The sequence below is a fragment of the Numenius arquata genome, chromosome 4 (assembly GCF_964106895.1).
Source record: "Numenius arquata chromosome 4, bNumArq3.hap1.1, whole genome shotgun sequence".
NCBI lineage: Eukaryota > Metazoa > Chordata > Aves > Charadriiformes > Scolopacidae > Numenius > Numenius arquata.
In genome coordinates, this window is record NC_133579.1 from 48,291,522 (window position 1) to 48,316,716 (window position 25,195).

Below are 25,195 nucleotides of genomic sequence, written 5' to 3' on the forward strand. Positions count from 1 at the left end.
GCTCCATGTCTACACTGCAGACTTACTCCTTTCTACAGACTTGCAGGATTTATATAGAAGAATTCAAATACATGCTATCAGGGGAAGAAAAACCCAACTTGTTAGTTGTTTTAAAAAAAATCTGTAGAAGTCTGTATTTGGATACTCGTTCATGTTTTCAGTCAGAAAATCTACATGTTAAAGTAGAGATTATGCTTTTAAATTTGAAGATGAAGTCAAAAGAAGCTGGAAAAGGAATTTGAATTCATCAAAAGACACTGGGTTACAGTTCAGAATTATCTTGATGTATGGAAGAATTGTGTTGCAAGAAGGATATGAATTTTATTAGTAACAAATACAGAGCGTGATGTACTGGCAGGAATAATCAGCTGAACAAATACAGCAGAGGGGTAATTACTGGCTGGGCAGCAGTTCCATAAAAAAATTGCACAGATGACAGAGAATAACCTGAGCTATATACAGCTTTACTCAGTATTTGAAAGATTTTGACTGAAGTCATGGTTATTAACTGGAGAGAGCTCATAAAAGAGCAGTGACAAAAATAAGGCAGCTAACTTCACATGAGAGAGATTGAAAAGACTGAGGTCAACAAGAGAAGAGGAATCTTAGAGGAGGGAATCAGATAATGTTTTTGATGGAGAGAGGGGAGGGAAAACAAAGCTGATGCTAAGAGGCAGAAAATGTCTTTTTGGGGTTTTTGGTGGGTTTGGGTTTTTTTTCCTGTTGGGCAGGAGAAATTAAATGAGCCGAAATTAAAGCACAAGAGATTTGGGTGTTAGACATTAGAAAAAAGACTTACTGTGATAAAAATGTCTGGTGAAAGCATGGGATTGGAGTTTTGAGTAACGAACAAGGCACAGATCTTTTGGGAGGAGCCTTAAGGTTGCATGTCCCTGCTGTTGGTAAGGAATGCACTTGGTGGACTCCTGAGGTTTCTCTCCACCCGGGGATTCGTCTGGTTTCAGTGAACATGTCAAAGGTGGCACATTCTGAAAACCGAAAATCTATGAGCAATTAGAAGACATTCAGTTGTCACATTTTTCTCAACATTAATATTCAAAAGCTGCTTACTTTTTACTAAGCTGGGTGTCCTCAGTTTACATTACTGACACTGGCTCTTAGGCAAATACTGCTTGTAACTTGGTCCTGTTTCCAAGGTGACAGAAATGGTATTCAGAAACACATCCTTGTTCAGAGTATAAACTGAAACCACAAACATGTAGCAGTTGACTGAAAGATATGAGTTGTCAGCTAAGTGAAATGAATAGTGAATGTCACTTGCTGTGCTTATTGAATGTATAATTCACTGTAAATATATAACTAATAAATTGTTTAGTCATCAATTCCAGTACTACATGTCACCCTAAATGTTTTTTGTCCCTAGCAATGATACTTTTCTGGGTGGTTGGCAGTGGAATTGCATATTTCATGGTCTCTTTTGTTACAGGTTTTGGGTTGGATCCGAAATGGAGAGTCAATGTTAAATGCCGGGCTTATCACTGCTAGCTCTTTGCAGGAGGCAGAGCAGTTACAGAGGGAGCATGAGCAGTTTCAACATGCAATAGAGGTAAAAGCACCATTTCAGTGACCATAGCCAAGAAGTCCTGTGTTACAGTTCATGAGTGTCTGTAAATAGCACTATTGGGCTCATGCTACAATTTTTTGACTTAAGGAAAAGCTGTTGAAATCATCTTACGGCAAAGAGATAAAAACACTTGCTGGGAAGGTGAGATTTTTGTTATTGTTCATTTTGGAGCTACAATTCCAGGTGAACACATCTTCTCAGTATGTTTTTGCATCTTTGTGAAGAGATAGCTGTTCACAGCAATTTTACTGAAAACAGTGAACCCTTTGTTAGAATACAACATATAATGCTAATTGTTAAAGTTAAGAATAAATGGAACAGCAACCATCAATTTTGTGTGTTCTGATATGGTCCTTTAATGTTTCCATTTTTATTTGGCAGTAGTTTTTACTGAAATTTGTGTGTGGTGTTGTGTCCATCCTCTTGCCATGACTTCAGGCTAGACTTACTGGATTGGTCCTATCTCTGTGAAAAACAGACAGAGATCTTAAGATTCCCTGATACGCTGTATTATTAATTTATATGCACTATCCAAGGGACTTAGGTTGATATTGATTATATATAGCCTACGCTTTTTAAGAGTTTTACTTCTATTGAAAGATTAGCCAATGTTATGATTGTTTGGGAGAACTTTTCAGAAGTACTACTCTTGCAGTGACTCTACCACATTTGTTCGCTGTTCGGTAGAGTTCTATTCTTCCCATCTTTGGGTTTTTTTTGTTTGGTTGGTTTTGTGTGGGGTTTTTTTGGTTTGGTTTTTTTTTTTTTGTTTACAGTTTGCACTATATGTACCCTCATTTTAGAGCTTTGATAACTCTTAAGTTTAAAAATCATGAGACCTCTAGGTGTTTGTCAGTTTAAGAATAAATGACTAGGAAGCTTAAATTCTGGGCTTTCTGGGTCATTCTGTACTCTGATGTAATAATACTTACTATAGTTGGGGGTTCCAGGTTTTAGGCAAGCATTTGTTTACACAGAGTTACTACAGTTAAAAATTTGCTTACAATGAATGGAGAGTTGTCTTTTGTGTTGGCCTGCATGCCTGCACCTTCATTTGCTCACAACTAATGTGCAAAAGACTGCAGTAAAGCTGTGAGGACAGTAACAATCAAGCCAAAATTAAGATAGATCCTTTCAGTCTTCTTTCCTCACTACAAAGGGAAAGAAAAGCAACCTGAAATTCATAATTATAACAAAGTGTACTGCAACATAGATATGCCATGTGAAGCTTAATGCTAGGCAGTGACTGTTGCTTACAAACTGCTAGTCATTGTTGATTTGATGATAAATCTATACAGGATTTATTTCCTTTGTATTTGCATAGTGAAGTAATGTAGTGACTGGTATTAGACAGTTATTTTTAGTTGGTGGGTGTTCGTGCATGTGTATGTAAGTCTCATTGATATAGGGGAGATGTGAGCCTTTGAGGTCTTCAGTGGAGCACTTCAGTTCATTTTCTTGAACTCCTGAATTTTCATCTCTTGTCAGAAAACGCATCAAAGTGCCCTGCAGGTTCAGCAGAAGGCAGAGGCAATGCTGCAGGCTAATCACTATGACATGGATATGATCCGGGAGTGCGCAGAGAAGGTTGCTTCCCATTGGCAACAACTGATGCTGAAGATGGAGGACCGTCTCAAGCTTGTGAACGCCTCTGTTGCCTTCTATAAAACTTCTGAACAGGTACATAAATTCTATGTGACCTGTGTCTGCCTTGGTTAATTCTTCACTGTGGCATAAAGTGGCATTACAAAAAAAATGATTGACTAGATTTGGTAATATTTATTAATTTGGTAACAACTGCAGTTATACAAAGAATGCAAAAAGCATTACTAGCTGCCTTAGAAAGAGAAACCATGTGTTGCGGCTTCTCAGTATATAAAGTGGTCTTATAAGACAAAGGATTTTTACCAGGGCCTGTCACTGTCACCGCAGGACAAGGGGCAACGGTTTTAAACTGGAAGAGGGGACATTTAGATTAGATAAAAGAAATTCTTTACTGTGAGGGTGGTGGGGCACTGGAACAGGTTACTCAGGGAAGTTGTGGATGCCCCATCCCTGGAAGTGTTTAAGGCCGGGTTAGATGTGGCTTTGAGCAACCTGGTTTAGTGGAAGACTTTCCTGGCCCCGGCAGCGGGTTGGGCTATAGATAATCCTTAAAGGCCCCTTCCAACCCAAACCATTCTATGGTAAATGAGGAATAGACAAATTGAACTAACTACTAAAAGGCTGCAATGTAATTGGTGTAGCTACACTTGCTTCAATTAGCAAGTGTAACTTTGTAGCAACTTCAAAGATACACTACCAAAGTGCAGTGGTTACTGGTGAAGACTCAAACCTTCATCACTCTCTTCCACCACTGTCCCTTTTAATATTCCTCAGATTCTTATTTTTAATTGAGAAAAGTCTTGTAAAACATTTTCAAGATTAAACAAAGCTACAACTCCTTAGCTGGATTTCTGCTTGTTTCAAGAAGTCTTGCTTAAACCATAAGTAAGTTACCCAGAGGTTTCAATGGAAGTACTTCAGATAGCTAATTCTGTTTTTTGTGGGGGAGTCAGAAAAATCAGCTCCATTCTACTTTTTTGCAGAAGAGTTAGGGGGAAGGTTGGCAAGGTTGCTTCCTGTGTGATCATATCTTAAGACCATGCTGAACTATGCAGTCACAGAGGCAGAGAAAGATGAGCAACTTTAGGGATAGCCCCCTGAGCAATTCCACCTAAGTAGGCCAATGCTTGCAAACCTACAGCCAAAGTTTGTTGCCAGTCAAAACATGTCAGAAGCTAAGGGTTAGATTGGTTTTCTGTTTTTTTGGCTTGAATTTGGAATTTCTGTCTTACTGGATTGTATTTGAGTCGGACTACTTCTACCTGGTAGGTGTGCAGCGTGCTGGAAAGCCTGGAGCAAGAATATAAACGAGAAGAAGATTGGTGTGGGGGAGCAGACAAACTGGGTCCCAACTCTGAAACAGATCATGTTACTCCCATGATAAGCAAACACCTGGAACAGAAGGAGGCATTCCTAAAGGTAGGAGTTGCTTTTTTTTTTTTTCTTTTTTATGGTCTCCTGTGTCTTGGAAAGCATGCCAGTCAAACGCTCACTCTTACAGTGCTGAAATGTATGTGGAAAGCAACAGTGCCCATTCAAAAGCTACAGGTACATCCCAAACTGCAAAGATGTGGGAAATGGCATGGTAACTGCCTCTGACAGTGATTAGGAGAGTACTGCCAAGTGCATAAAATTGTAGCCAGTTTTATAAATATATTTCCTGTTGAACTTCAATAGATGTCAGGTCTCCCACTGTGACTGAAGAGGAATTGGGAATCGCTGCTTTGAGCAACTGTCATTCTAAAGAATGCTTAAAGGCTGCTGCTTTGGAAGAGAAGTGACAGTCACATAGTGCCATTGCTGCCTGTGCATCAGAGCAGCTCTCAGATGTGCTTGGACTACAGTAGAGTACCGAAGGAGGAAATTGCTAGACAAGCATCTGGGAGTAGTTGAGTTTGTGTAATAGTCTTACAGATAAATGAAAAGTTTTCGTTCCAACAAATGTCCTAGTGAAGAGGTTTATTGATCATACTGAATAAATGTGTAACGGATGCTTGTAAAGCAGTGTAACTAACCCTGTAAGCGAAGGTTTTTTCCAGCATCATCTTGAAAGACGTCAGAGTGTGAAACTTAGTTTTATTAAAAACCTTTTTGTTCTCTGCACAGATGTGAACATTCAAAAATGTATTAGCATAGCTCTAGGTATTTTCAAATATATCAAATAATATCAAATATCTTTCTGCAGCTGGCATGTGAGTTTCCGGTCTTTGTGTTAAAGCAATTTGAGAAATGACTTAGTGTCTCTATCACTGGATCTAACCGTGCTACCTTTATCTAACCTTTTAAAGTGGCATTTTACTTTCTGCTTATTAAAATTAAAGCAGCCAGCCCATATGTAGTACGTGGTGTACATTAAGATGAGGGCAGCAGCTGAGCTGAATGTTGCAATACGGTGGTGAGGACTGAAAGCTCTTAAGGCCTTATCTGAATATTACAAAGATGTGTCTTAATCATAGAACAGTTTGGGTTGGAAAGGACCTTAGAAGGTCGTCTAGTCTAATCCCCTGTAATGAGCAGTGATATTTTAGCACTTTTGGTTTCACCTTAGCGGAGCATTTACTTTTTGTTTAAAGATGTTATGGAGTATCCAGGTGATGGCATAAACATGTGCACTCTGTTTATGCAATAAATAACTTCAAGTGGCACATGGAACATAGACAAAACAAACTTTGTGAGCTCTGAGTCATGCTGAAAGCTCTAGAGCAGAGAGTTGCTTTTCAGAATCTTCAGATAAAAAGTAATAGCATTTTGTTTGGGCTTTTTTTCTGCTGGATATGTAAGGATTAACTGTTACTTGTTGGGAAAACTATTTTAGTGCTCGGGTTGGCTTACTTGTAGAAGGGTTTAGGAAGCAATGCTTTTTAAAATTGGAGAGGGTGGGAAATGCATAAAAGGGGGATGAGGAAGGTCCTTAATCTCTTTCTGGATGTATACGTGTGCATTTTCAAAGAAGGTAATACTGCTAACTCTCTAGGCTTGCACGCTGGCTCGGAGGAATGCTGACGTCTTCCTGAAATACCTGCACAGGAACAGCGTAAACATGCCAGGGATGGTGACACACATCAAAGCACCTGAACAACAAGTCAAAAGTAAGGGGTTTATTGTTCTTTTTTTCTCCAAAGAACGTGATCATGTGTTGTGGTGTGTGTGAGTGAAGCCTGCCCAAGTGGAAAGGGTTCTGTCAGGCTTAATAGGAAATAATTAAAATTGCTCACACACTTTGAAGGAGCTGCCAGTCATCAAATTCTTATACCCAAATGAAGTTGCTTTGAATTTATTTATCTCCCACTTACATTTAATCTTCTTCCAACTTGAGACTCAAATGTGCTGCTTTTGTTCAGAGAGTGAGATAGGGAACTTCCACATGATGATGTTTGGTCTGAAGCCCAGTGGAGGCTGATCACTGTAAGCTTACTCATTGTGTTAGTGTGGTGTGTTCTGCGAGTTCCTTGGGGGTGCCAGGGTGGTACAAGATAATTCTTGAGTGATTCCTTTGGACCCTTCACATAGTTGAATCAGTATTAAAGAACTTCATGAAGTATAGGATGACTGACATTATGTTTAAATTAGATGTGTAGATAGGTAGTAGCTGATGTGATGCAGGAAAGAACTAATACGTGGGCTTTAGATTTTGCTGGGATTAATTCCATGTAGTGCAGCTTTAAGGTGTAACGTGCACTGTGGGGAACGGAGTAGAGAAAGAAATCTGTAGGGCCTTCAGGAACAAAAGGACAGGAATTAGTAGGGTATGCATAACTGATGGGCGAGGTACGCAGAACAGAAATCGGAGAGAGAGATTCAGAAAATAAATACTGCATTTTACAGTTGTTAAATATTGCAGTAGTATTCTGCTTGGTGCATTTTGAAGCTGTGATTGAACACTCAGACCATGCTACAGACTCAAAACCAGAAAAGTCTAATTGTCTAATTAATTGCTGTTTGCAGCTACCCAAAGGGGAGTTATGCAGAGGATGGAGCCAAATTCGCAGGAACACGGCGATAGGACCAGAGGAAAAAGTTGCAGCAAGGAAAATTCTGAATGGATATAAGGAGAAAGTGGTTACAGCAAAAGTGAGAAAGCACTGAGTAGAGCAGGTAGCCCAGAGAGGTGGTGGAATCTCTGCCCTTGGGAATTTTGAAAACTCGGTTGAACAAGCCCCTGAAAAACTTTGAAGTTAGTCCTGCTTTGAGGAGCAGACTGGAACAGGTGGCCTCCAGAAGTCTCTTCCACTCTAAATTACTTGACGACCCTATCAGAACAGGACATGGTTGCTGCTTCACTTTACTACAAGGGGAAAATAGTTTGTGTTAAACTTAGCCATGTGTCTGACAGTACTCAAATTGAAGATCTCCCTGTGTTGAATTTTTTCCATTGGAAAGATAATAGGGTATTGGCCATACTTTTCACTCAAAGGAGATAATTGGATTGTGGCAGTTGAAACTTTGAACATGTAGAGATAAGATAAAGGATTGTTTTTCCTCTGTCCCCAAGGCATCAAGGTTTATAGAACTATACAAGACAAAATCTCAACACAAATGCTAGCAGTATCAATAACTGAAGAAGTGTTGCTAACATTTGTCACTTAGCTCTTCTCTTAGTAGTAGACTAAGAAAGCAAAGCAGAAGCAAGCAGGAAGTTGTAGCTCCCACACTTACTGAGTATAAAAAAATCTTAGGGCTTTTAGACAAACTTAAAAATTCAGTTTTAAAAGCTGTGTAGAAGCAGTCATTCTGATAAAGGTAAATGTGTTCAGATGAGGAAAGAGTAGAAATTTCTCTGCTAATGTCCTTAAGAATAATTATATGTCAGAATTGTAGTACTATGCATGTTCTGTGTATATTTAAAATCCTGGATGAGTGATACATGTTTAAAAAGTAACAAACAAAAAAAAGCAACAAAAATTCCCAAGCAGGAAAAAGATAAGCTATGTGCTCTAACACTTTTTCCCAATGAGCCATGTAATACGTGCTTCTGAGAATTAAGCATGAGCCAAGATAGAACTAGTGAGAACTCCTTCCTTTTAGGTCTCAGTGGTATGGTGGTAGCTGACCAAATGATTTAAAAGTTCACTGATCTTCCTGTTCAAATACTCATGTAAGCAACAAAAAAAAACTTCTCATCTCTTTTCTAAATAGAGAGAGAAAAAAAATAGAGTGTTTATGTCGTTTTGGTGAAATAGAGGTTTCATGTGTTCTGCTGGACCATACTCAGGTGTATGCTTGAAAACTGTGTCAACTGTGATCAGTATTATAGTGCAATGAACACTTTAAAAACTTGAGCAACTGTTGAGTTTCTGTAGAACTGCTGAACTTTTTTCAAAAACTTCATTCAGTGGCATACTTGATCTTTATTCCCAACTGCAGATTATGGTATCTATAAAAGCAATGTCTTAATCTAGGCAAAGTTTAGCTAAGCACATGCTTCATGGGAAACAGGAATCACGATGATACTGAACTCTGAGAGGTGTCCCTTCTGTCACTTCATACCAGTGCAAAGAAATTCTTTGACCTGCAGTTAAGAGTATCCAAATACTGTACTAGACATTGTGCCAAAGCTGAATTTTAGGAAGAAGTTGTGGCCTGAAACTGTGCTGTGGCAGGTGGATTCAGTTGGTGACAATTGCTGTAAGCTCAGAAACGGAGCATCTTCATCTTTGCTTCTGCTGCTGATTTCCTGGGCTTCTTTGTTACCTCTGTCTGCTGTATGGACTGCAACTGAACATAGTGCAGGAACTTTAGTAGTCCTCATGTTTCTAGATAGGTAGATAGCACAGGATGGATAGAGACAGCTGAAAGCTCTCCAAGCCTGGAGAGTAAGCTGGAAGTTTAGGAAACAATCCTAACAAATGTTGGAATCAAAGAAAATGATGACAGCAACAGGGACTATAGTTCAGGAGGCTTGAGATAGAGCTGCTCATCCAAACCTAGTATTAAATGTTGTTGTTCTGTAACTTCAAGTATTTTATAGTTGTTTTTTTTCCCCTCTTCCTTGTCAGTCCAAGAAATTAATGGCAACAACATGAGTGGTGCCCAGCCAAATGTCTCTCACTGGCTTGCCATCTGTATCATGTCCTGACAGGACAAATGCCGTTCCAATTAGCTAAATTCACTTTGCTTGCTCTTTCTCAAAACTACTTCGCTTGCATCACTATCAAGATGTCTCTTTTTGTATGATGTGGCAAGCTGGGTATATTGCATTGTATAATGATAGGCCTCCCTGTGTCTGCCCTGTCAAATCTGGCACATATTCTGAGCAAGCATTTTGGAGGTTGCGTAAGGCAAAAATAAAACTGAGAAAGCAGGTGAGGCTCAAAGCAGATCAGCCCACGGCTTGGCTAAGGGACAGATTGGTTGAGGCATATTTGAGGGTAGCCTGCCCAGCAGGAAGGAAACCTTGGCTGCAGTGACTAAATTCCAACCAAAAGCAAGTCCTGGGTGATCTCAACGCTCTGTGGCAAGTGGGAATATGGTGCTTCCAAGCAGGAGGATGTTGGCAGCAATGCAGACAGGTTTCATAATCCTCAGGGAGGCTGTGACGAGTGGTTGTAATTGGTCCCAGATCACTGATGGAGATAGTGAGATGCTTTTCCCCTCAGGCTCCCTTTATTTGAGCTTCTCTGTCAAACTGTTTCACGGGAGTTGTTAGCTTTTGGGATGTAAGGCATGGTGGACCTGCACAATGGGGCAGGGGAATGCAGAGGTGTTAAGAGGCCTAGCACCCGAGAGCCTCCATTCATAATTATGGAAAATATCCAGCTGTAGGTATAAGTAGAGAAGCAAGTAAAGCATTATTGTGAAGAATGAGCCTTTTTGGTGATCTCTTCTGCTAGACCTCGCCTTGGGCTCTTTGAACTTCCATCAGAATCACCTGGTAGAGCGTTGGATGTCCCCATTGCTATGTATTTCAGCTTGCCATCTGGGTTTGCAGTAGCTACAAATACTGGTAGAGCTGCTGCTCTAGAAGAAGCAGTGGGTAAAGTGAGCTTCACAAGAAACCTGCTTTCTTTCTCTGAAGAATTAAAAACAATAAACATTAAAGAACCAGAGTTCAGATCAAATCTTCTGCATGGAGGAAGCAGAAAGTCTTTGCCATCCAGGAAGAATGTGGATTTGCAGTTTAACAGTGAAATTTAACAGTGAAACAGTGGATGTGACTTCCAATGGCAGACAGTTTCTGGTACTCAGGAATGGAATAAAAATTGTGGAGTTAATTATTTCATTACCTGGAATTTCTGTCAAGGCCCAATGAACGCTCATATTGGAACAAGTCAACTTACTTTGGCTGGATGGCTGCCCTCAAGGTTGTGGTCAACAGCTCAATGTTCAAGTAGTGACCAGTGATGAGTGACGTTCCTCAGGGGCTGGTACTGGGTCTGGTGCTGTTTAACATCTTTGTCAGCAGCATGGACGGTGGGATTGAGCGGGCACCCTCAGCAAGTTTGCTAACGATACCAAGCTGTGCGGTGTGGTCGTCATCTTCGAGGGAAGGGATGCCACCCAGAGGGACCTGGGCAGGCTTGAGAACAAGGCCAAGGTCCTGCATGTGCGTCGGGGCAACTCCAAGAACAAATAAAGGATGGACAGAGAATGGATTTGGAACAACCCTGGGGAGGAGTACTTGGGGATGTTGGTGGATGAGAAGCTTGCCATGAGTTGGCAATATGCACTTGCATCCCAGAAAGCCAACCACATCCTGGGCTGCATCAAAAGAAGCATGGCCAACAGGTTGAGGGGGGTGAGATTCTGACCCTCTGCTCTGGTGAGACCTCACCTGGAGTACTGCATCTGGCTCTGGGGACCACAATATAAGAAGGTCATAGACCTGTTGGAGTGAGTCCAGAGGAGGGCCACAAAGATGATCAGAGGGCTGGAGCACCTCTCCTATGAGGACAGGCTGAGAGTGTTGGTGTTGTTTAGCCTGGAGAAGAGAAGGCTCCGGGGGGACCTTACAGCAGCCTTCCAATAGCTAAAGCGGGCCTACAGGAGAGATAGGGAAGGACTCTTTACCAGGGAGTGTAGCAATAGGACAAGGGATAGCGGTTTTAAACTGAAAGAGGGGAGATTTAGATTAGAAATTGGGAAGAAATTTTTCACTATGAGAGTGGTGAGGCAGTGGAACAGGTTGCCCAGAGAAGTTGTGGATGCCCCATCCCTGGAAGTGTTCAAGGCCAGGTTGGATGGGGCTTTGAGCAACCTGGTCTAGTGGGAGGTGTCCTTGCCCATGGCAGGGGGGTTGGAACTTGATCTTTGAGGTCCCTTCCAACTCTAACCATTCTCTGATTTTACTCTATTATACTGCTGTTGGTTTTGATTATTATTTTTTTTTTGGAAGGGGAATTACATGCTGTGTATTTTATTATTACTGGGGTTTCTGTTCATTTTATATCTGCTTATGTTGCATTTGTTCTTGCAGTGACCTAAGGTTATGTATTTGCCCACATGTATTAAATTATTAAAATATTTATAGGAGACTAGTATATTCAGAAAAGTGTGGGGTTTTTTTATTATGATCAATTTGAGATGTTAAGCATGTGATTACTTGTGCATGCTCGTTCTTTCTGAGGAAACCCCGTCAAGAACTGCCTTTATCAGACTAAATTTTCAGTTCTGTTAAACAGTGTCAGTCTCCATATGAAAAGTAATTGGGAGAAAAAAGGTGTTACTAGTACCTTTTAATTGCATCTCTAGTTTCTTTAACTGACATTCCTGTAAATAATAATGAAACAGGAACACTCTGTGTTTCATTAATATTGGTAAAAAGAACAAAGCAAAGAGTAACAGAAAGAGTAAGTGTATTGAAATTCTACAACATAGGGTACTTTATTCCACTAATTTTAATCTCATATTTCAAAATTAGTTGTAATAACCTCTGTTGAAACTATTTTTATTTCTTCAGATATCCTGAATGAACTCTTCCAGAGGGAGAACCGAGTGCTGCATTACTGGACTATGCGTAAAAGACGTCTTGATCAATGCCAGCAGTATGTGGTGTTCGAAAGAAGTGCCAAACAGGTGAGCTTTTTATATAAAAATCCTCTTTAGTGTGATTGAGGTTTGACATTCTTATCCCCCAATAAGAAATTTGCCATCGACTTCAATGTTTCAAATGGCTGAAAGATCAGTGATTAAGACAGAAATTAAGTTAAATCATTTGCTTTTCCTTTAATACAGAACAACAAAATCTGTTGAGGCAAGGTGTCTGCTGTAACTTAAAGGTAGTGTTTTGCTTCTGCCGGATTGATCTGGTACTGGTGAATCTCATTTCTGCAAGCTTGTGTTTGACAAATTGTTACGCTTGTTAACTTTGACACAAACACTGAATTTGACCAGGGAAATAACAGGCAGCAACATTTTTCTCCGGCGTTGGGGGAAAAATATCTAATTAAGTTGATTGGCAGTTCTAGAAAACTGACAAGTTCGATAATTCATTGACCAGTAATAACTGAATGACTTTGTAAAGTTTTTTGCCGTTCTGTGTGTACTTGGTTTTATGGTTTTTTTGCATGATAGACACACCCCTCTATATTTTGAATTTATCAGTCTGGAAAGAACTAACTACCACACACCAAATAATCCACTTCGCTAATCAAAACATAAGCCATAAAAATAAGTAGGAGGTTCCAAAGCAGAATTAGTGACTGGAATGATCTGCAATAGTTTTTTTACTTTTTTTTTTTTTTAACTGGATATAGGACAAAGAAAGGAAGCTATCTGTTCCTGTTCTGCAGAAAAGGACACAACGCCCATACTGTGAAATATGTTAGAACTTCTTTAAAGGACTCAAAAACCTAATTTTTTTCTTTCTTTTTGACAGCTGGTGTAGACAGAGGCTGAAATACTAGTGGTCTGTTTTTCTGTCTTGAAAGATTTCTGAAGTCTGTCTTTCATGATTTTGCATAGAAACTAATGCAAGATAAATCTTGGAGTGAAGTTAAAGATTAGTACCTCCTTAAAACACCACCACCACCCCCCCTTCCCTGCCCCCCACTCCACTTTTGAATAACCTTACCTCCAACCTCTGCCAAGCACATGACCTACTTGCTTTTGTATAGAGATTATTGACTAACAGTCAAAACACTGGAGATAAAGATCTGTCAGCATTTGCATTGTAAATCCCATTTTTCAGCACTCACCAGTTCAGTCATCACAAACTGTATAGGACTCCACACTCATTAGCCAGAAAATGGAAATGTTGCCGTCTTCATTCAGATTTTTGTTTGGAAGTTGGAAGAACCCATTCTTTGTGCTTGCAGAACTTGATGCTCTGCTGTGGGAGCAGATACCGTGGTGGTTTGAGAGGAAAATGGTAGACTCTCAAATCGTATTAGAGTTAAGGGCTTGCCTGGCCACTAAATTGATTTCTCCAATTCTTGTATGGTGATATGTTTCTCCAACATAAAATCCTGATGCTTATATGAAATGAGAGCTGATCTAAACTGTAGCAATTAACATCAAGATGAACTTTTTGCCATGTTGTGGCTCTAGAGAGCTGCTAAAAAGTTATGAAAAGGCAACATTTGCAGAGGGGAAGTTTTTTTGTTTATCATTCATTCCAGTATTGTGTAATAAACCCACCAAAAAAAGGTGGAGGTTAAAAAGTCAGAAGGAAGAAGTATAAAAATAAATGTTGTTTTTAACATCAGTGATAACCAATGCTGCTTGTCCATTTCAGTCTTCACTTGCAAAGACTGACATTAGAATGACAAGGGGCATCATACAAGTGGTTGGTTGAAATGTCCCTTTTCTTGACAGTAGTCCAAGAGTTGTTGGTTTGTTTCCATCAGCAGCACTTGAAAAGTACAGGCCCATCTCATCAGGCTTGCATCAGCACTAATATGTTTCTAGGTAAATGGCATCCTAGCATTCACATTCAGTGTTGGATTTTGAAGGCTTTCTGCTCACTTAAGTTTTTGTACCAAGAGGCAAAAGCATGCTAAGTGGAAGGAAGATAATCACATTTGTTCAATCACAGCCTTGATGAGCTTAAATTCTTGGTGGAATTATAATACATATGGTGCCTGTTCTGATTCAGTGTAAGATTATGCTCTTGAAAAATACTTATCTGCTGTCCACCAAGATAAAACTTCTCCTGTTCTTGATAATGTGGATAGATAAAAGGATAAACTGAAAGTATGAGAGCTAAAAGGAAGAACGCGGACTCACTAGCAACCTACTACTTTTTCTCTTGGAGTATTAAATTTTTGTCTAGTGCTGTATATATTTACTGAAGATGCAGAAGATACACATGCATTTAGTAACAAAACAGTTCTAAGCAAGCAGTATTAAACCCTTTGAACATCTGATGTTGACTTTGTCAGAACCAAGAAGCTTCTAAGTTCATGTGCCTCTGCTTACTGCTGTAGTAGCCTGTATTATGAGCTGCAAAACAACTTGCTAATGTCAGTCTTCAGTTACTATTTTTTACTTTTACTGTTAGACAGCAGTTTGAGAGGACTATTGTGGTTTGGGTTTTTTTGTTGTTCTTGTTTTGTTTTTTTTTTTCCCTCCTGTTTCCGGTAGCCAGACAGTAGGATTCCTCGCAACCACTGAGTTATGCTTAAAAGGGCAGCAAATATTAATGTGGGTAGAACATAGATAATAACCTGGATCACCACGGTTCATAACAGAGAGAGAGTAAGGTGCCAGGATGTGGAAGGGAAGCAATTTTAGATTGCTGTTCTTAGTTCTTGTCTTTTACTACGTATACATACATTCATCCGTTTAACTGATAATGTTGGTCTAACTGATACATTCCTCCTCTGCTGCAGGTTTAATTTCCAGGAGTACATGTAAATACAGACTGCATTTTGTGAGGCTGGAATACATGCCAACTAAAGAGTGAAACGATAATTAAATCTTATGTGATTGGAAGGTTTAGCCTACACATTTTGCAGTCATATATATTTTTACAAATTGGAAAATGCATATTGCTGAGTACAGCTCTCCTGTGTTGCACCAAAAAAAAAGTGATTTTTGCTCAGCTGGGGAGTGTACTAGGAAAATTGTAGACATAGTGAGTTAGAACCTTTTAATAGCGTAGTCCTGTAGTAGTGGACTTTCCTGAAGTATTCAGATTCATGTGTCAGTTGTTTTTCTTTAGTTCTTTAAGCATTGCTTCATAGATTAAGTGAATTATTTCAGAGTTACAAACTGTTTGATATTGTAAAGGCATTAAAAGATTGCCACAAGTGACATAGAATAAAATCTACTTGTGGCCAATCTGTGTTTGTGAAATACTGGTTGCAGGTGGTTTCTGTTGGCAAAAGTATGTTGCCTTTTCTCTTACTTTTCCCTCATTATTGCTTTATTTAGGCTCTGGAATGGATTCATGACAATGGAGAGTTTTATTTATCCACACATACGTCCACTGGCTCCAGCATCCAGCACACTCAAGAGTTGTTAAAAGAACATGAAGAATTTCAGATCACAGCAAAGGTAAAATAAATAAATGAAATTATGGAAGATTTAAAAAAAACCAAAACAATCCAAATTCCCCTGTCCTCCCCAAAAAACCCCAAGGATGTATCTATAAAGATTTGATTACTTGCAGTGGCTTGCTTTCTTTATTTCTCCTGGGAACAGAATAAACCAAAAGATAATCAGGAGATAATCATTGTTATGGGAGCTCCATCAACCCTATGTGCAGTTGATTTCTTATGACAGAATTGTAGTGAGGTAGCTTAAAAATGCTTTTTAAGTAAACTACAAACCTTTCGGGGCCTTTGATTTCCACTTTTATATCCTCACGTCTGGGGATTACTGCATGTTCATTTAGGATATAAAATACAACAAGCCATATTATTATTCAGCTGTGATTTAGTTAGATAGTAGAAAAAATAAAGCTTTACTTGTTACGTTACTCATTTTATTAAAGAATTCTGTGATTCTGCTGTAACTTTTTGAGCCATTGCAGCATTCTACATCCGTGGAGGCCTATACAGACCTGCAGATGTCACTTGTGAGGCTTGAAAGTTTTCACATGTGAAAGGCAACCACTGCATGACTGAAGTACCTGAGCATATGTAGCCTTGTCTGTCCCTGTGTTTTGCTTTGTCATCTGTTCAAACTGTTGCCTTTTTCTACCTCTCTGCTCTCCAATCTTCATAGAGAAAAAATAAAGCCCAAGAAAGTAAGCAAGTGTTCATTTGTCTGAAGGACCACCTCCGAAGCGACTTTGGACATGAAGTTGGTTATGGGACACGTGGCAAGGGAGAAAAGAGAATCTAGAAACAACAGAGATCACTTTTGCTTTTCAAACCTGGATTTTCATCCTTCTGAGTTTTGTTCCAGCCTTTGTTCTGCTGGATCCCTTCCAGCATGCAGAGCACCACTGCCCCACTTGTTTCCTCTGTCACTCAGCAGATGACGTGGGTGCCCCTTTTGAAAGGATGTTGTTAGTGCCACTCCCTTGGCATTTCACTACCTGTTGGGAGGATGTATTAGCCCTTGCTAATTCCATAGTGAAAAGAAATGCTTGGATGAGGAACCATTAGGAAAGAAAAAGAATAAATAAAAAAATAAAATTAAAAAAAAGGACAAACTGTCTATTTTCCAGCTGATATAAGAAGCCAGTTTTTATTCACTGTTTTGCTTAACTCCCTGTTACCAAGGGCCCTGACAGCACACTTTTCTCTGCCGTGGTGTCAGAGAGAGAGAGGTGGAGGTATAAACCTGTCCATTGTGGATGATTATGATTTACATGAAAGAAAGCACATAGTCTTAAGGCAGTTTGTTAATTGGGAAAAGCACTTAGTTACAGATTTGGTGGTCGCTACTTGTTCTCTTAGTTTCTCTCAAACAACCGTGTGACATCAAAACATAACATTCAAAAAGATCTAAAGAATATAGACTTAATCTGTTAAAGTGTAAAGCGTATAAGAAGACTTATCTCCATCTCAACATTTCAGTGACGTCTAAAGGAGGTGGATTCTTGAGACTGTGGGCCAGGTCCAATACTAGTGTTTCAGTAGTAATGAACAAAATATCCTCTTTGGCATCAAACCCCCTTTGTATTAATCTGAGGAGATTACCCATGCTCTGAAAAGCTTGCCTAGCAGAATTTAATCTCTGGGTTAGATATGGAACACATTTTTGAAAGAAAAATTAATGACCTGCTTCTAGTCATGTAATAATAAAACCCAAGGAAACCTATATTCATCTTGTGGTATTTTTATTAAGAAAAAGGTACCTGTTTAAAGGAGTTATGGGAAAAGGGAGGAAGAAGCTAGCTCCTTTGATGGCTTTTCCTACTACGCTTTAGTAGCAGGTTAAGCAAAATGATCCCCTTCATGATAGGTAGAGCTAGTAACTGTTTGATATTTTCCTGTTTTTATAGCAAACCAAAGAGAGGGTGAAGTTGTTGATACAGCTGGCTGATGGCTTTTGTGAAAAAGGGCATGCTCATGCAACAGAGATTAAAAAATGTGTCACAGCAGTGGATAAGAGGTACAGAGACTTTTCCCTACGCATGGAGAAATACAGGACCTCTTTAGAGAAAGCTCTGGGTATTTCCTCTGATTCCAATAAATCGGTAAGAGATATTTGAGTGTGATGACAGACGACAAACTTGGCTTGCATTTGATTTAGCTATCATTTTTTCCTGTCTCCTTCCTTAATCAATTCTTCCTTTCTTTAATAAAGAGCAAAAGCTTGCAGCTGGATATAATCCCAGCCAGTGTCCCTGGGTCAGAGGTGAAACTGCGTGATGCTGCTCATGAGCTTAACGAAGAAAAACGAAAGTCTGCCCGGAGGAAAGAGTAATATGTTTATTTCTTTTTAATGAATGAGAATGCATAAATCAATCCTGATAATGAAACAACTGTCATGGCTTGTCTGGCAGCTTAGTAATTGGATAAATGGTAAAAAGAGAGTGATATTACTCAATATTGCCTTTTATTCACATGCTTGTTCTCACTGATAATTCTAGCTTGTCAGAATCTTAAACTTTCACAACTATGTTAGACTTCTTTTAACATGCTTTTTTAATTTTAGAAATAATGTGAAATAAGTGTTTAAGGAGAGGAGGGAGGACAACAGTTTGCTGACTATAGCAAGTGAAAAGCATTTGAGAAAAAATTCCATCTCCTTCCCCATTTCTTTTTGTGCTGGTTAGTAATAGCGGGATGTTACCTCTTATGTTTCCTTCAGCTGTTGTCTCACTTCACATTTCAGTTCTCAGATTTTTCTTGCAGCAGAAAAAGCAAAAGCTGATGAGGAGAAAAATATATTCTGGTTATTATGCATTCATAATAGACTTCTAACAGACTGAGATTTGATTATTCTTTCTGTTGTCACCTAAGGTTCATTATGGCTGAGCTAATTCAGACAGAAAAGGCTTACGTAAGAGACCTCCGGGAATGCATGGATGTAAGTTTTCTTTTTTTCACTAATCTTTGAAGACAGGATTCAATATGTTTCTTTCTGGGTTTTTTTTTTTTTGACTTTAACAGCTGAACATGATTGGTTTGCCATCATAGGACCAAATTAAGTATCTTTCCTGCTATTAGGAAGACATTTAGAATTATATCTGATAACAACCAGCTTTGGACTTCATCCTATATGTTTTGCATTTGTCAGTACTGAGTTTCAGCATTTGCTTCTTTCCCAATTCATAAACATGGGGTTTTTGTTTTAGAGAGGGGAGCGAAAAAGGAGGGGTTTACTTTATTTGCTTTGCTAGCAATAGAGAAGAGCTTGTGTTAATTCTCTTATTATCTGTATCACATGTTCTGCTGCTAGTTGACTTTTTGAATAGAAATTCAGAGAGATTCCATGGAAAAGTGCCCAGTAATTGTTATGTTGAAGCAAGTGATGTTTGGTGTTAGCTGTCGCACAAAGCATGAACTTCTAGAGTACAGGCATGACCTTGATAAGGAATATCCTGAAGCATTAGAGGCTGTCAAGAACACTATGCATTTTAAATGATGAAGTCTCAGGGACTATGTCAAACTGTCAGTTGTAGAACTTGGATTTTGCTGTCAAAATCACAAGGTATATTTGATTTGACATAACAGGAGATTGTCAGAATTGGAGATGATGATGCTGTGTGATCTTTCCCTGATTTCTCTCCAGGAAAGCATGCTTAAAGGTACCTGGGTGCTTCTCTTCAGGGTTTATCGTGACTTTTCATGCATCTTTTTTGTTCTGGGCAGACATATCTATGGGAAATGACAAGCGGAGTCGAGGAGATCCCACCTGGTATTGTAAACAAAGAACACATTATCTTTGGAAACATGCAGGAAATCTATGAGTTCCACAATAAGTGAGTGACTTATCTTCCATTTCCATATTACTGCTAAATCCAAACGATGACCTGAGGGATTTCCTAATGAAAATATTGTGCATGTGAATAATGGATGCTTGTCCACAAAAAATCTAAAGGATTTCTTCTTGCACTGCTAAATTGTTTCTGTTGCTTTTTGCAGCTAGGCAGGTACACCAATAGAAACTGTCTTTTTCAATTGTGGATATTTTTCAGCCTTTAAGAAATTTATTGGGTACATTAAAATTTTACTGTAGATTTTCCAGTTGTTCTAAGGAGTTGGAAACCACTGGACTCAATAGAATACAGATACAGCCCAAACATGAATTTAAGACTGTCATTCCTTCAGAACCTTCTTTCCTGATTTCTAAGTGTGACTACTAGTGGGGAAAAAAGTAGGACTCCCTGCTTTTTGTTGGTTCTTCAAAGCTTCTGTGGAGATGCCCCACCATTGTTACATTTACTTGAGTATAGAGCATGAAAGAGACTTGTCCACTACATTTCTTCTGAGTGGAAGGGCTATTAGGTAGATCTGTGTACAAAAGCCTTGCTCTGAATCTTCCCTCTTTGTTAATTCATTGCTGTTTATATTGGGTTATGATTCTTTCAAGTAATAAAATATACCTAGCATATTCCAGAACCTGATTTTAGTCCTTTGTATGCTTTGTGTTAACTTGAGCATCCAAAAAGCAAGTCACCTCCTTTTTCTCTTGAGATTAAGACTAAACTTTTCTTGAAACTGACACAGTAGGAAACCTTCTTGATGGAGAACAACAGCAGTTACTAAATTTTTGAGTTCTCTTATGTGTTAACTGCATGTCTGCTGGATCAATTTCTGATCTTCACATGAGAATTTGTATTGAATTACATTTTATATTAGTTCTATTATTGCATATTTTTATCCATTCCTGTTATCTTTATTTGTTTAACTCATGCTGTTGGTATGAATTACAGCAAGTTTTCTATCCGCCTTTATCCACAGACAATAGATCAATATCAGCTGCTCTAATGAAAACGTTTCATGTGCCTTGTACTATTTGTTTCTTTTCTACCTGCAGTATATTCCTTAAGGAGCTGGAAAAATATGAACAGTTACCAGAAGATGTTGGACACTGCTTCGTTACTTGGGTAATGAAGTCAGACTTATGTTTAGAAGTAACAAGGGAGATAGGAAGCACGAAAGGGTAGATTCTTGCTCCCAGGTCCCATTTTAATTTGTAAAACTACCTCTTCCTTCAAATTTGAGTAAAAATATGTGCATTTTTAACTGGGGAAAAAAATTAAGGCACTGGTATCAGATGCCAATGCTTAGCTGCTCTTGAAGTTTATGCAAGTTGCCCAAACCTTCATTCAGGTTTGGTTTGGTGTCTTGGTCTTAGCTATGAATAATCTACTTTTGTATACATTGGTATTGTTTTCAGTCTTACTTGCCTGATATACTTTCTTATGCTGCCAATTTGAATGGGAAAACAATTCTGTATTGTTAAATTTCTTGAGAGAGATGATTTGCCCTCTGATAACTGTGTAAAAACTTCCAAGACAGAAATGATGCTCTCTGATAACCTGTGCAAATTTGCATTTTGTTCTGCAGGCAGACAAATTCCAAATGTATGTCACTTACTGTAAAAATAAGCCAGATTCTACCCAGCTGATATTAGAACACGCAGGAGCATACTTTGATGTAAGTACTTTGTGTCCATCTTAAAAGTATGCCATGGCAGTTTGAATCATGTACTTGCAGTTAAGCTGAGTGTCTAATTTCTTTAGAAAATGCAAGTTTCCTGGTACTAATGCTGCAATTTAGTGTCAGCTTAAGAAAATCAATCCTATATCTCACATGGTTAACTTATATTGCTCAGTTGGTCTTATAAAGCTGTCAAATCAAATGTAAAAAGTCACTGTCACATATCGGAGCAGTTCAGAACTGTAAGCAGGTTCTGGCAGCAGCAACCGAGACATGAATCTTCAGCCCTCTCGCAAGCACATTCTGCAAATCTTAGCTTTTTGATGTGCTTAGTTTGCACTGTATGTGATAAAGATGGAAATCTTTGTTAAATTTTTGCAGCACCTTTAAATTGAAATTATATGTCGTGGTAATTCAGTTGACTGCCACTGTTCAGAGCTGCTAAACCAACCACCTTGCTTATTCAGTCCCAAGTCTCTACTCCTTTTTTTTTCCTTCTCTGCTGTGCTGAGCCACTAACTGTGTAGCGACACCACACATTTTTTTAGACTTGTTTGCAGAAGTAGAGGGAAGGACATCATAAATAAAACAAAAAGTCCCTGAAGTTCTTGGGGTTAATTTCAAAAGTCTATCACTGAGGAGTCTGTTATGTTTTCAGTATTTGAAGAAGAGTACGTAAATTACAGGAAATCCAGCAGAGAGGACAAAAAAAAAAAAAATATCAAAGAAAAATTTAGTAAACGCTATTTTTAAAAATAACAAGTTCTTGCCACCACTTCCAAAGGAGCACCCTTTGATCCCTTTGTTTTACCAGTGTATCCAGAGCTCTCATCCCCTTATCCACCTAAAGTGGATTAGAAGCGTAAAGACCTAATTCTCTGCACAGGTAACTTCAGGAGCTTCCATTGATGCCGCCACTGGACCATGTGAAAATGTCACGTGTATTCCATCTTGGGAATTTCTGATACTGTATTTGTGATTAGAAAGCAGTGCATAACATGCTGTTTGAAATTGTGTGGTTAAAGTATTTCCAGTACAGTGATAAATGGCAAACACTGGCCGTGAAGTTCAACCATGATCAGTACTTGAAATCAGTAATTATCCCATATAATTATCATCTGATTCTATTTTCCTCCTTTAGCTTTGTGGAGGTCATTCTTTTATTTGTAAGTGGCTGTTTTCTTTTTAAGTGTTTGTTAACCTCTTTTCTTTAGTTCGAAAATGTTACTTCGTGCTCCCCCTTGTGGGGGAAATGCTTTCTGTGACTATTAACAGTTAAACTACCGGGTGGTGCTAGGAAACCTCCAGCTCAGCCTTCCTCTGTAGTCCTGGCTGTTCCCTGAAATTAGTTTTCTTTTCTCTTTTGCGAGTAACAAAGGAAATACAGATATTTTTTTTTTTTCCTTTTAAAAAAGGCATTGCCACACGTTCAGTATCCATAATCATTGCTATTTGTCAGGTACCCTTGGAGGTGGTAATCTTTTCTTTGTACAAAGTGAGCAGGCAGATGCACAACATAACTTTTTTCTGTGGCTGGAATATCGTGTCATCCTGTCTTTTTTCTTTATCCATGCTAAAATAGAATTTTTAGTTAATGTATATTATGGCATAGCCCACAAAGCATTCTATATCTGAGTGTTGGTGCTCACAGTCCTCAAATATTTGTTTTTTTCATGTAGGAGATACAACAACGACATGGACTGGCCAACTCTATCTCCTCTTACCTTATCAAACCTGTCCAAAGGATAACAAAATACCAGCTTCTCTTAAAGGTCAGTATTAATTCAGAGTTCTTTGTGTGATTCTGCTGTTTTTAAGAAGACAAAAGTCTTGGTGAAGTCAGGAGGGCTGTTTTACTCTGCACTCCGAGACTACAGCACCTTGGGCAGCCTCCAATATTGCTGCGATATTTTTTGGGAGACCACTGAAAATGAAAGGCATAAATAAGCAACTTTTTGACCAGGTTCCTGTAAACCAAAGAAGATACCTCTCTACTAATGTTTACTTAGAAAATATAATTTGCATTTTCAGAGTGAAAAACTAATTCCTGGCTATATAGACAGGCGCATTTTTGTAATAGTTTCTGCTGCAGATTTTTGCAAGCCATTAGCTATGTTTATGCTATTAAGTACTGTACAATATATAAATCTTTATACATTTTATTTATATATAAAAATTTATAATAGAAAATGTCTATAAAATATCTAAACATATATATGAGTGTATATATACTCACACTGGGTACCTGTAGTGCTGTTGCACAAACAGTTGTTACTTGTAATGTCACCTGGAAATGTCAAGTAAATAGTAGTTGTTAAACAAAACTTTTGGAAAGCTGTAGTTGGACAGATGTCTTGTTGACTGAGCAGCAGTGTTCTTGAGGTGTGCTGGGTCTCTGTTAGGTGGTATTGATTGCTTTGTAATAGCTGCCTACAATAATCTGTGTCTCCCCTTTTTACTTGAGAACTGCAGTGGATGATTGTTTTTAAAATTTCTGAAAAACATTTTAGGCTGTTTCAGGTCAAGTTGGATGGAAACAAATCTGTCATTTTAAACTGAAACATACTATCTGTTCTCCCCTTGCAAAAAGGTGCAACTGCATTAAGTTATAACTTAGAGAAATACTCTAGGCTGTGCTGTTTCAGGAATTTTAGGGTATTGATTCCAACAATTTTATTTTTTTTTTTTTAAATCTTAATATACCTTAGCCACTACAGTATTGAATTGGTGGTATAGATCGTATTCACCAGTGTTAGCAGAGCCAGATGGCTTTGCTGCATAGTAAAATGGATTTATTTGGTGGCTGCAGGGTTTCCTCTTTTTTTTTTTTTTTCCCCCCTATAAGAACAGAGACATAAAACATTTAAAGATGGAAATAGCAAAACTTCAATGATAGCTGAAACATTTTACAGTTCTGGAAGTTTAGTTACACTCACTTTTCTGTGCAGTTGTCATGCAAAATTTAAGTGTGATAATGTAGTGTTTTGCTGTGATAGTAGTATTGGCAGTTAAATAAAAAAAGTGTAATGGTAGTAATAGTATGAAAAGGGAATTAAAAAGGAAAAGGGAATGTAACCTGAGGGAATGAATTAAGTGGGCCTTTTGAATAATAGAAGGAACACAATATGCCTTTTTGGTTACGTAAGCTACATTTTATCTTGATGCTGTTCAAATGCTGCACGGATGTGAGGAAATTTGAATATCAGCTCAGCTGCCGTTAAGTTAATATCTGTGGGATGTTGAATGGGCAGGGAACTGCATCGCCCTAAATTCTACTACAACACTTGAGCATATTCCATTCTCTAACTTCTGTCCATTAGTTAATGCTTGTTTGTGTTCAGAAGTTTTGTCTGTAGGATGCTTTTAACTGTGTGAACACACGATAGAGTAATTCATGGAATACTTAAAATGAAAAAACATAAATCCTTTTATCAGCAGTGGTACAGAGCAGGTCTTTGGTGCAGTGGAGCAAAGATTGACGTGGGGGGTGGGAGGGAATCTTTTTGTGCTGTCCTGCTTTCCACCCTCCTCATGACTTGGCAGCTGCGTTGTTCTGGGCCTTGATAGTAGCGCTGCATCTGATAGCTGTGTCTGTGCTTATCAGAAAAAATGTTGTCCTTAATGTAACTTTTAAAGATTTCTTGTTAAGCAGATGATCTTGTTTAAATTAAAGGTGTTTAACTGAAAGCTTGGGCTGCTCCTTGAAGAACAGATCATGATAAATACCAAGTATGCCATCATGTCATTGGCAGAGTAAGAAGTTCAAAAAGATTTTACATGCCAAAGATGATTCTTTGCTTGTTAGAAGTACTATTTGGTTGTCTATTGTACTAGTGTAGAAATACCTGATAGAGAGTACTCATGTCTGCTTGTCTGTTGCAGGAGCTGCTTACGTGCTGTGAAGAAGGTAAAGGTGAGATTAAAGATGGCCTGGAGGTGATGCTTAGTGTGCCAAAGCGAGCCAATGATGCCATGCACCTCAGCATGCTGGAAGGTAGGATTCAAACTGGCTTTCCAATTCGGTCATATGCTGTACATTAACTTTACTTAATAACTTCAT

The 25,195-nt window shown here is 38.7% G+C and overlaps 1 protein-coding gene across 1 annotated transcript in view; it reads left to right on the top strand.

The window, feature by feature from the left end:
- TRIO (trio Rho guanine nucleotide exchange factor) overlaps positions 1-25,195 on the top strand; it is a 261,531-nt gene that overhangs the window by 150,494 nt on the left and 85,842 nt on the right. Inside the window, exons 16-29 of the mRNA XM_074146261.1 lie at positions 1,448-1,567; positions 3,074-3,265; positions 4,460-4,609; positions 6,165-6,279; positions 12,087-12,202; positions 15,503-15,625; positions 17,526-17,720; positions 17,831-17,946; positions 18,490-18,556; positions 19,342-19,451; positions 20,510-20,579; positions 21,043-21,132; positions 22,815-22,907; positions 25,018-25,129. Coding sequence (XP_074002362.1) covers positions 1,448-1,567; positions 3,074-3,265; positions 4,460-4,609; positions 6,165-6,279; positions 12,087-12,202; positions 15,503-15,625; positions 17,526-17,720; positions 17,831-17,946; positions 18,490-18,556; positions 19,342-19,451; positions 20,510-20,579; positions 21,043-21,132; positions 22,815-22,907; positions 25,018-25,129 — 1,669 coding nt within the window. The remainder of the gene's footprint in view (positions 1-1,447; positions 1,568-3,073; positions 3,266-4,459; positions 4,610-6,164; positions 6,280-12,086; positions 12,203-15,502; positions 15,626-17,525; positions 17,721-17,830; positions 17,947-18,489; positions 18,557-19,341; positions 19,452-20,509; positions 20,580-21,042; positions 21,133-22,814; positions 22,908-25,017; positions 25,130-25,195) is intronic.